Source organism: Spea bombifrons, chromosome 4 (genome assembly GCF_027358695.1).
Source record: "Spea bombifrons isolate aSpeBom1 chromosome 4, aSpeBom1.2.pri, whole genome shotgun sequence".
Taxonomy (NCBI): domain Eukaryota; kingdom Metazoa; phylum Chordata; class Amphibia; order Anura; family Pelobatidae; genus Spea; species Spea bombifrons.
Window position 1 is genome coordinate 82,666,541 of NC_071090.1, and position 12,064 is coordinate 82,678,604.

Here is a 12,064-nt window from a genome sequence, read left to right on the forward strand (position 1 = left end):
TAAATTGGACTAAATGAAAAATATAAAAAATTATTGGGGCCAAGGGACATTGCTTGCATCTAAAATCTACAAGAGATCTCTGAACGGTAACTCAATCCATACTGTACTACACATTTTACTGTATTTCTGTTTTTAAATGAAGGCTCTACTTGTCCTGAACAAAATCATATATAATTTGAATGATTACATCAAACATGGATAAAAGAAAAAACTCAAGTCTTTAGGGTATGAAAAAACATTGGTCCTGAAAGGAATAAATTGTTGTTGTAGGTGGTTTCTTTAGCAGTGGAATGTGAGAAATAATTGGGGGGGGGTCTGCTTTAATATTTGTACTATGATTAACTCTAGATATAAAATTCTATTAAGAAAAATGTGGGTGTACTAAACCTTGTGCTTAAACCGTAAAAGCCAAAAATTGGTCACTAGAGTAGGAAACAAAATATTATGAAGAGGTTAAAGAGAATCTGGTATGTTTAAATTAAAGATATTCTTTAGATTTTTATTTTTTCTAACCCAGATGAAATGGCATCTGTCAGTGGGTGGGATATATTGGGCAGCAAGTGAACATTTTGTCCCCGAAGTTGATGTAGAAGCAGGAAAAACAGGCAAGTGTGAGGATCTGTGCGACTTTGACAAGGGCCAAACTGTAACGGCTAGACAACTGTGTCAGAGCAACTCCAAAACTGCAGTTTTGTGCTCCTGATCTGATCAAAAGTGGTCCAATCTGTGAGCCAGCGACTGTCACGGGTGGCCAAGGCTCATTGATGCACATGAGGGGTGAAGGCTGGTCTGTGTGGTCAAATCCAACAGACAAGCTACTGTAGCTCAAATTGCTAAAAAAAAAAGTTAATGCTGGTTCTCATAGGTGTCCAACAATGCATCACAGTTTGTTGCGTATGAGGCTGCATAGCCCCAGACCAGTTAAGAGTGCCAGTGCTGACCCGTCCACTTCCAAAAGAGCCTATAATGGGCACGTCAGCATAAAAAGGTGGCCTGGTCTGATGAATGATTTATCAAGTAGATGACCGGGTGCATGTGTGTCGCTTACCTGGAGAACACCTGGCACCAGGATGCACTATGGGAAGAAGACAAGCCAGCAGAGGCAGTGTGATGCTTTGGGCAATGTTCTGCTGGTAAAACGTGGGTCCTGACACTCAGGCGGATGTTACTTTGACACCACCTACCTAAGCATTGTTACAGGCCATGTGCACGGTATTCCCTGATGGCATGGGCCTCTTTCAGCAGGATACTGCACCCTGGCACAAAGCAACAGTGGTTCACGAATGGTTTGAGGAACACTAGTTCAAGGTATCGACTTTGCCTCCAAATTTCCCAGATCTCAATCCATGGGATGTGCTGGACAAACAAGTGCGATCGATGGAGGCCCTACCTTGCAGCTTACAGGACTTAAAGGATGTGCTGCTAACATCTTGGTGCCAGATACCACAGCACACCTTCAGAGGTCTAGTGAAGTCCATGCCTTGACGGGTCTGGGGTGGTTAGGTAGCAAAAAGGGGAACCTACACAATATTAGGCAGGTGGTCATAAAGTTATGGCTGATCGGTGTATTAGAGACCCCATTATGTGTATACGAGAGGCTCACCCAATCTTCCCATTCTAACATCTGCATAGTTTGTTTTATGCTTTAAGCGGTTACCCTTTCCTGAACTTTTCTAAGCTGTGCAAGTTTCTTGGTGCCATTTAAAAAACTGATGCTTGATGCAAACACCCTGCGCCATATTGTTCTTAGCTAAAACCAATGTTAATTCTATTCTTAACTGGGTGCCAGGACTGCACTATTGAAATATCTGCACACCTGCAGTGAGATGAATAACCTAATGCTTTGTCATTACCCAAAGAATAACCGATTGCTTCCGGAATACAAGACAATATGAAAGAATGTAAGCAGTTACAGGATTCCCAGGACAGTTTTATTAAAAAAAAAAAAAAAACCTGAAAGGTTTCTCCAGTCTGCATAAATCTGCAGGAAAAACTACTTCCAGTGATTGAGGTCTAGCTTTTTAGCCACAGGAAGGGAGAACAATCTTACATCTACCTACCTCTACTAGCCCTTTATAAAGCATGGTAAACGCAAGTATATCTAAATCCTTACGGTTAAGTATTTTGGTTTAATAAGCTATGCTGCCTTTTTTGTAGGACAGACAGACATACTGACAGTGATACCGACTCCAACTCACAGTTCTGGGGAGAAGCAGAAGAACTGCTTCTCCCCAAAAGGGACTGAATAGTGTCAACACTTTAAGCAGAAAACCAATATAGTTTGACTGGTCATTTTTCTATATCGTAAAGATGGCGAGTAATTTATTACATTCTCAAACAAAAATAAAATACAGCATTAAATGCAGACTCTGGAAACTAGATGACAGAAAATGGTTTTATTTAAAAACTGTGTCCATTCATTTAAACTGAATGACTAAGACATGGTGTTTCAAAGAAAAAAAAAAATACATAAACACCACACTAATAAAGTCTTAAGACTAAAAAATAGCCTTTGTAGATCCAACTCAGTTACTAAAAATTTACCAAAAACTAAACAAATATGGGAATGTTGTCAGACAAAACAGGTAATTATGCATTGCGATCTAAGCGGACATCAATTTCTCTGCCGTTTATCTTTATGCCGTTCATTAATCTGCATGCCTTCTCTGCTGTTTCTGGCAAGTCAAACCGTACGGTACCACAGCCTTTAGATTTACCATTTTCCATTTTTATTTCTGCAAAAACTACACGCCCTGGAAAAAGAAGGAGGGTATTATCTTCAAAGTGTACTCAAAATAATAAAAACAATGTAAGCAAGCAACAAATGAAAGCCACGCCTACTCGCTTTGTGTTGGAGCAGTAGGGAGTTCAATGTTATGACACAGGTAAGAGATGTTCAAATCTTTCAAAGACCCTAAAACCCTTGCTTTAAGACTCTTCCAACAGAACACATGAGAAATCAATGACCAAAATGTACTACCATGGAAAAGAAAAACAAGAAACATAACACCTTGGCCAACATGACTAAAGACCTCAGTTTGACTCTCCCCAATACCACTATTTGTGGAAGTCCTATTACAAAACTTACCACACTGATTAAACTTTTCTTTCAGTTTTTGCCAGGTAAGGTCAAATGGGAGCTACAATGAAATAAAAATATATATTACATATTGTATATAATACCATGGACAAGGTATGTTACATTATAAAACTGTTACTTACATTTCTGACAAATATTTGGCATCCTTTGTTTCCCCGGTCCCGCAAGCCACTTCCCATCTGGGCAGGACCAAAGCCTCCAAAACCTCTGTCCATATCCATATTTCTGTCCAAGCCACCTCCAATTCGGTCAAAGTTGGTGTTAATCCGGTCCATCCCAAGACCCATACTCATGCTATTTACAGCACTCATACCACTGCCTGGAATGAATTTTATTTTTTAATGACCTACCGGTTACATTGAGAGAAACTAAACAGCTCATTAATGAAACCTACTCATTCCAGATCCTAGGGGGCCCATTGATGAAGAACCCATTCCACCAAAACCTCCAACCATAGCACCACCTAAACAGAGTGAATTTGTGTTACAATCATGGGGATGTTTGTATAAAAAAAAAAATTCTAAATCCTAACCAAGTTTTACTTTGTGTACAAGCAAACAGAGATTGTACAATGTTTTGTGGCCAATTAGGGGTGCGTAACAATATGCAATATACAAAGTTTAAATTTAAAAAAGAATGTACTACAAGCAATGAAAAATACCAACACAGCTTGGACATTTTGTCAGTTTTGGAGAATCCGTTTAGTAATTTACCCCATGGATCCAGAGGTCCATGTCTAAGGGTGACATGGCCAGCATTATCTAATACATTTTCCTAAGTTCTTTCTTCTCATCCCACTTTTGCTGGTTTGAATCAACCAATCAGCAAATCATTAAGTCAGAGATAATGATTTGGAAAAAGCGACATTAACTTTTTAAGCGAAACGTCCTCAAAAACAAGGAATTCTTACTCATTCCTCCAAATGAATCACCAAATCCACGACTTAAGCCGATATCACCGCGACCAAAGTCTCTGTCCAAGCTGCCTCCCATTCCTCCTCGATACATGTCTGGGAAACAAAGCGCATATGATATTGTGAAACACTATTGATGTGCAGCCAAGTGGGCTGTGAATTTGTGGCAGCAGCTTACCTCCCATGCTGCTGGTCATGCTGCCCATGCTCCCCATGCCTGCCATGCTGCTTGTCATGCCTCCACTCATGCCAGCACCTAAACTGCCTCTGTAATCATCCACACTACCCATTCCTACACAAAGGAAACAAACATTTAAGATACGCAAAACAAAACAAAAAAAAAAAGGGGGGTCTAGGTATGAAGTGTTTTTTTGTCTCAAGTTCCAGAGGAAAAAAGTGCATGTCCTACAAAGGAATCTTTAATATAATGCAGATGTTTGTTTTTCAATCAACTAAGGGAAACATTAACAATTTGTGTAATGTATTTACTACAAAAGCTAATTATTCAAGTGCTTTATACATAGACCCCTTCATACCTGTCATTCTGTTCATTCCACTAAATCCTGCCATGTTATTAATTCCTTCCATGCCACCAAATCCACTCGCTAATGCAGAAAAACAAACACAATTTTACAATAGTCAAAAGGACAAAACCGCCAAACGTAAACTTTTAAGTTGAGTAATCTTACCTCCCATTCTATTCATTCCGCCATATCCAGGACCATCCATACCCATGCCTTAAAAGTCAAACATTCACACATTAGATACACCTTTTTGCGATATTTTACAGACAACCAGCACTTCTTACAGCTGGCTTACACTTATCGTGCAACTTATTTTCTCTTAGCATACACCTACCTCCAGGTGCAATGTTTCCCATTCCCATTTGTGTTGCACTGATCGGCTGGCCACCTGGCCCAAGGCCCATTCCAATTCCACCGAGTCCACCTGTTGATATAAGCAGTGTTTTTTTGTTTTTTTTCTATAACTTCTTCACAACATGATGAGTTTGAGATCTGATGCAATCTACAGTTCGTACATTAAACCTTTAGCAAATTGGCAACATTCAGAATTACGTCAGATAAAAGCCATTCCAACAATGGAATTATACTTACGAGGTAGCTGAGGAGTTTTAGATTCTACTGCATGGAAATCATCATGAGGGATGGATTTGTCATCCTGTTGTAAAAATGTTTACATAAGTAAAATTCCAAGGGGGGGGGTAATAAAATCATGAAGGTTGGAAAGATCTTACTTACCATCTTGACATGCATAGGTCTATCAAATAAAAATTGTCCATTAAACATAGCTGAAAGCATATATGTTAAGGAACAGATACATAGGTCAACAGCATTGTAGATTAACACTATAGAGTAATATTCTGTGATTGTGCAATTAGCTACTTTTCTCTAACAAGCTGTGCATTTAAATAATCCACTATCACTAAAACGAAAAGCATATTTTGTCCAACATAAAAAGGATACAAATTGCTTGTACAGCTTCAATTGCTTGCTCAAAAGTAACTGTTCCCATTCCACGACTTTTTCCATCTTTATCCTCCTTAATGTCTGCTCGTTTTACATTTCCCGCAATACTAAAAACCTCTTTCAATTTCTTCCAACCAACTTTGAAATCAAGCTGAGAAAAAAGGAAAACAAATCAAAAACAATAATTTAAGTGAATACAAGGGAAACAAAAGACACAGCCCAATATAGATTATGTACATCGTAAATTATGTTTGAAAATAAATCAATTTTAAGTGTCAAACTTTTTTCACAATCAAGCAAGCCTGACATATGAGGTTTTCACAATTATCTTATAGTGCATATAGACGCTGCTGGCACCCATACTACCCTCCACCTAGTGTTACACAGCACTTGGGACCAAACAATGCTATAAAGACCTCTCTCCACCATGTAGCATTTTGAAAATAATGATTTCCGTTTAAAGAAATGTATATCTTTCACAATCCAGTGTTTCTAGATGCATATTTGTTATATGTATGCAATTCAAGCTATTACCTTAACCCAACCCACCAGACAAGCATACCAACTCCTTATTATACTGCCTTATGCTTGAAACGAACGCCTATGGATGAATTTATTAGATACACTGGAGCCCCCCTTAATGATCAACTGCATAAAGACTTAGAAAAAAATGAAACATTTTGAAGGGAACCCCAAACAAAATTGCTAAACTACAGCACTGTATTTAATGCTCAAAAATACATTCACATGGGTCATCCAAGTTGTTTGTGCTGTCACATTAACCGTTTACAGCACTGTTGGATAAGATTCATGCATGCAGTACAAAAAGCGATAACTATGTCAACAATATGGTGCTACATTTCCAAAACATACTTTGGAAGCTTATTCAGACACCGTCCTTGGCATGGCTTGTATGACAATCCCAAAGGAGAAACACAGCAGCCGCCAGTTACCACACATGGGTCACAAACAAGCAGTGACCATTACCCGTAGCATCAGCAGGGATGTAGTTCTGAATCTGGCTCTGCTTTATTATGAGCCGACTTAATTCTAGACGTGTGCGTATATAACAATTTTAAAACATTAGCACGGGTATAATTAGCTTAAACATACATTAGCAACAAAGACTGTTGTTCCAAGTCGTCCTGCTCTTAGAGCACTGATGATATCGGGTGGTATGTTAGGATTATTTAGTATTGAAGGTGGGAGACTCATTGATCCAGGACCCATTTCAGAGTTATGCCCTGCAGGGAAAGGCACACCTCCACGCTGCAAAGCCCTTCGAGCATGGTCTCCATCTGGATCCTAAAAGATAAAAAGTGTACATTTTACTTAAACTGCCATTAGATTCTGGAGTGTAACAGTTGCAAATTTACAATTTTAATATACATAATACTAGATAGCCATGTCCAAAACACACTTCTTCTAGCTCACTCGTCCATGAAGAGTATTACCCAGCAAATATTAAAAATTACATTGTAGGCCACTGACATCTTTTCTTTAATCAAAAGATCACCCTTGTTGTGATTAAAGGGTGCACATAGGAACATGTTAAATAGAGGATTGTATGGCATTAGGATTTACTGAGTAAAATGAAAACGTATACACATCCTTACCGCTTTAATGTTAAGGGGTCTTCCGTTTAGATCATGTTTGTTCATTACATCAAGGGCTTTTGTAACAAATTCCATGTCCTTGAACTCCACAACCCTGGAAAACAGGCATAAATACATCAGGAACTCAAACAAATTTCAAGAAAAGAAACTTGAAATGAACAATAAAATAGACACTTACCCACAACCCTATATCCGTGATAACATGCGAAAATAAAAGGAGGAAAAATAAACAAATTAACAATGTGTTATGGAACTGTACATGTGATAAATATACAAATAGCTCTTTGAACAGGGATACCCATATAAAATGGTTTACTTAGAGCTAGCTCTAAAAAACAGTGCAAATTTCTATGGCCCTCTACCCGTTTATGGCTGAAAGTTTGTAACCAATTCCAGTAAACAAAGAGAAGACAGGGATACAAATTTTATCCTCCTTCCACATGCCCAAAGATTTGTCTCATCAGCAAACTAAGCCTTAACAAGCGTATTCATTTTCAGTCTAAAAGTCTAGCTCAGGTATCCAAATGTTCACATCACTGACTGTTGAGCATCCCTGCAAACCACAACAGGAGTGTCAAAATATTCAGGACAATACCAGTAGTAACAGTACATTGCCAGGGAGATTTATCAAGGAACTTAATAGCACTTAAAAAGCACTTAATAGTCCAATAATCAGAAACTGACAGCCTTCTGCATTAAGTGTTTAGCTGCACACTTGTTTGAGAACAATGAAGATGCAGTTAGTCACTTTCAACCTCATGTAATTTAGAAGGTATAAACAGACTGTGCACCTGGAACAGTCATACTTCAATACAGTATGTGAAAATGAAACTTACTTCCCAAAAAATACTTATACAGATGTTACAGAACACTGCTGAGGGACTTTAACACCTCAAGCAGATTTTTGCCCACGGCACTTACCCTTGATTTTCCTTCAGCATCCTTAAAGAGCTCCACGTATGTAACCTCACCAACTACATAAGACATACAAAGGGAAAATACCAAGAAACAATGCATTTAAGACCAGTAGCTTTCTTTACTGTGCCCTGTGCACAACTCTACAAAATAACCTATTATTCACCAACAATCAAACCCAGACCAACATACTTCCTCTGTCTATGTAAGTTAGCCACTTTTCAAAAAAATAAATGCAAAGCAGCCACATTAAATCAAGAGCAATACAAAGTACCACATTTTAGCCTCATTGTTACTATATTTAATATTTGGCCAGTATGATATAGTTGGTGAACAAATTCAGATGCAGAACTGGACCTTAGCCACATTATGTTAACATTTATCAGCCAACTCACAACAGCTGTTTTAAGGTGACTTTCTACCTGAATGTCTTCAATTGTAAAAATTGCCTTAAGATCCAAATTTACAAGTCATATGTTTCACAGCAAACTACAAGCAAGGGAATACAATGATAAAACCAATCAAATAGTCATGTCACCTTACAACAGATACACCAGAGACAGTTCATCAATTAGATATTAAACAATCTATCAGAGCCAGGGGGTTTGGATTGAACATAAAATATATATATATTTGCAGAGGCAATACTATCCCCCAATAAGAGGGAAAAATTGCACAACCAGTTTCGCTATTCAACAGGAACAGGCCACAAATGAAACTGCAAAACACTGTGGCACTACAGACGAAGGACCATTTAATTGTACCCACTGTATACGTCTACATAATAGATACAAGTCATGTTGCAATACTAACATTGCCAGTTATTAGAGATGCAGTATGCTTAGCCTAGATAAGCATATTAATAAATAACTACAGTGAATAACTGATCAGATAAAAAGTGAGGCATGCATCTACAATTTATGGATCAGGAAATAATGCATATATGTAACTACTAATCTTTTGTTCACTCAATAGCAGGTCATTAAGTTGAGACAAATGTGAAATTCTGTGATGAACTCACATTCACAGTGATTCTAATGTTTACCTTTTTCCCTCATGAGATCTTTGATGGCTTGCCACTTCATGTCATACGGGATATTACTGATGAATACTCTATTCCGGCTCTGACCCTTCTTATCTCCAGAGCTTGACTGCTTCTCTTTACCATATGGATGGAACCTATTGGTCTTCCTGTTTCCAGTAGATTTTTCCTTAAGTGATGTCTTTTCTTCTTTTGGAGACTCTTCATTTTCTCTTAAAAACAAATGTTAGCTTTTACCCTCAAAACTATTATTCTAGTAACAAGTTTCAAAGGGGGTCTTATAACTACAGCAATGTCGCATTGGCTGATGTGGTGATAAGACCTCTTTTACACACGTGATGCTTTTTGATTTTTAAACCACCAACCATTTCTTGATCTTTGTCCGTAATGCTGAGATTTAACTTTGGCTCCAAACATTTAAAGGGAGCGTTTAGTGTCTCGCAGAGCCTCACCAGCAAAGAACATACATTAAAGCACTCGTACGCACTTTAATGGACATTCTTAAAATGTTACCTATAGAAGAAGCTGTAGATCCAGAGTGGCTTTAGGACCACTGCCTTCATCTTCAAAGGTTACTTTGTAAGCAAACATTGCTCTACCAACATCATCATCATCATCAATAATACATGCATGTGAAACAAGACACTTTACTAAAGTAATAGCTATAGGAACAATGTATTACTGCTCAAATTGAGAAGATCGCCTTCACTAGATATTTTAATATTGGCACTGCTGAACGTCCCCGTCATTTTGTAGGCAACATTTGGAGAGAATACGCACAATATGAATCATTCGACTAGTACATAGAGACTACGAATAATACGTGCGTTAAGCGAAACGGAGCTGTAACTACGGTGGCCAGGGGTCTCGGAAGTGCAGGGATGCTGAGACAATACATCGGAGGCCAATGAAGCAACAAAGCCGGGAAAAGGCCTACAAGCTAAGGTCCCGCTCCGAGTTCACGGGCACAGCTATACGCCGTTACATAGCCTCGGAACATTCGTACAGTTGCTAGTCTCGGACCGGACTCCTCTAAGAATACACTGGCGGCCATTTCCCGTCCAGCTGTGTGGACCTACTTTTTGACGCCATTGGAGGGGGCCTCCTCTCCCGCGCTGTTGTCGTCCTGCTCCTCGGTCGCACTGTTCTCACCGCTGTTATCCAGGGCGTCCTGAGAATCTTGTTGGTCGATATCTGCCATGTTCACCGCTGTTAGGTCTCCTCACACAACAAAAGCACAGAAAGCGCAGCGAGATTTCAAAAGGCCGAAATACCTCTTCTTCTCCTCCAACTGCGTAATCGAATAGAACTCTCGCGAGACCAGATTGCGCTTTTTTTCCTGTTCGTTTTAAATAACTTTATTCCTATTGGTTACAAAGAACAAGACAAAGCACACCGTTCTATATTCCGTACTCAGAACGTTTTTCAGAACGAGGGATATTTAACACTCTTCAACCGCGTACTCTATTTCTTCTCCATTAGTATATTCACGCAAATGATGTATTTTTTTTCTCCACTAGTAGGGCTTTATTTTGAAACCATATTCATATATGGGAGCCATTATTTGTTAGGAATTAAATTTAGTGGGGAAAAATAAAAAACAAACATTTGTTCACAGTTTTACACAGAATGGGAGCAAATTATATATAAACCTGTCTAACCTAACCCTATCTCACAAATTCTCTACTAACCTCTGACCAAACAAACAAAATCCAATGAAATATCTATTGAAAACTTAACCCGAAAGGTTTTCTTACAGGTTTCCATTGAACTCATGAGGGGAGAGGCAGAGGAAGGAAGGCAATCCTTCTCCACATACACATAATCTGTACATGTGATTCTCTGTAGAAGTGATCACATGCACAGATGGTTGATGGTGTGGTCATCAACATAGCTGCCCCCACGATCACGACAACGTGGGAGCCATTTCAACTGATGATGTACCAGGTACATCACTGGTCCCGTAGGACTGCTTTTGTCTGATAAACCTTGTACTTTATTGGTCCTGAAGGGATTAAGCTACCACCAGGGAAGTTCACCTGGTACTGGTGAAGCAGTCTGGCCAATGGCCATGCAGGGTATCTGAATCGCACAATGTAGTAATGAGAACCCAGCTCCACCACCTTCCCCCAGGCATACATTAACATGCTTACTGAGCTTTGTTGGCTCAGGGAGGTAGGCCGGTGCCAACTCTTTTGTTCCCTCAAGGTCATCACATGCTATGTCTGAGCGCTGGGAAATTATGACATATTCCTGCACTCAGACTCGTGTTGGGCCTGAGGAATAGCGGTGGTCTTTGGGAATAGAGAGAATCCAAGTTAATTTGTGCCTGTCTTTGTGTTTTGGTTTTTTTATGAGCAAATTTTGCTTGTTCATTATACATTACAATCTATTACACTTCAACTAGGCATTTAATATATAATCTTTACCAAATATATTATTTTTCTTCCCATGGCTAGCACGGTCCCATTTTATATGTTTCCTCTGTTGATTTTGTTTTTGCCAGAACCTCATAGTTTATCTCAGCTCCTGTGCTCTTATACTTACTGATAGCGTCCACAATATGGGTAGACTGCTTAATGCTCAATCGTCTCTTTCCATACATGCCCTGGGCTATCTTTTAAAATTCCAGAATGGAAGCCCCAACCTTGATCAATCACAATTACCGTATAATTCTTACAGAAATTAACCTGCTAGCTTTCCCCCAGAAAAGCACACCCCTTTAACTAAAGTGATCAACAGATACTGTCAGGAGATTGAATAGAGATTGTAGTCAAAACTCAAAATATCCATGTTGTAAAAAAAAAAGTCCAAACAACAAGAGACATTGCAACTGCAGGCTGTGCAATTCCAATTGTTACTCTCCAGGGTGCAAATGTATTCCTTAAAACATCCCTTTGTGTTTGTGTCTTTTATTGAATGAAGACCTACCCGGCCCCTTGCTTTTTTAGCGCAACCTTTTTGGACCCCTGCTGGTGCTTGAAAATAAGG

The 12,064-nt window shown here is 39.0% G+C and overlaps 1 protein-coding gene across 2 annotated transcripts; it reads right to left on the bottom strand.

The window, feature by feature from the left end:
• Positions 1-2,381: 2,381 nt before the first annotated feature.
• On the bottom strand, positions 2,382-10,406 carry MYEF2 (myelin expression factor 2). 2 transcript variants are annotated; one of them, XM_053462552.1, is made up of 17 exons: positions 10,153-10,406; positions 9,077-9,285; positions 8,038-8,090; positions 7,295-7,302; positions 7,117-7,210; positions 6,614-6,805; positions 5,498-5,651; positions 5,273-5,322; positions 5,129-5,192; positions 4,872-4,961; positions 4,703-4,750; positions 4,550-4,618; positions 4,011-4,109; positions 3,495-3,563; positions 3,223-3,419; positions 3,089-3,140; positions 2,382-2,753 (listed from the first exon to the last, which is right to left on the bottom strand). In XM_053462552.1, the coding sequence occupies exons 1-17, from the start codon at positions 10,272-10,274 to the stop codon at positions 2,590-2,592; spliced, it is 1,734 nt and encodes a 577-aa protein (XP_053318527.1). In that variant the 5' UTR covers positions 10,275-10,406; the 3' UTR covers positions 2,382-2,589. The 2 variants fall into 2 exon arrangements, with proteins under 2 accessions (XP_053318527.1, XP_053318526.1); XM_053462551.1 differs by lacking the exons at positions 8,038-8,090; positions 9,077-9,285; positions 10,153-10,406 and adding an exon at positions 4,192-4,305 and having other exon boundaries at positions 7,295-7,398.
• Positions 10,407-12,064: the final 1,658 nt, after the last annotated feature.

Excerpts from the sequence above, each read along its gene's own strand:
- MYEF2 (XM_053462552.1), bottom strand. The coding sequence starts at position 10,274 with ATGGCAGATATCGACCAACAAGATTCTCAGGACGCCCTGGATAACAGC. Across the intron at positions 8,091-9,076 it reads AGATCTCATGAGGGAAAAAG|TTGGTGAGGTTACATACGTG; the intron begins GTAAACATTAGA and ends TGTCTTATGTAG. Across the intron at positions 4,962-5,128 it reads TAAAACTCCTCAGCTACCTC|GTGGACTCGGTGGAATTGGA; the intron begins GTAAGTATAATT and ends TTATATCAACAG.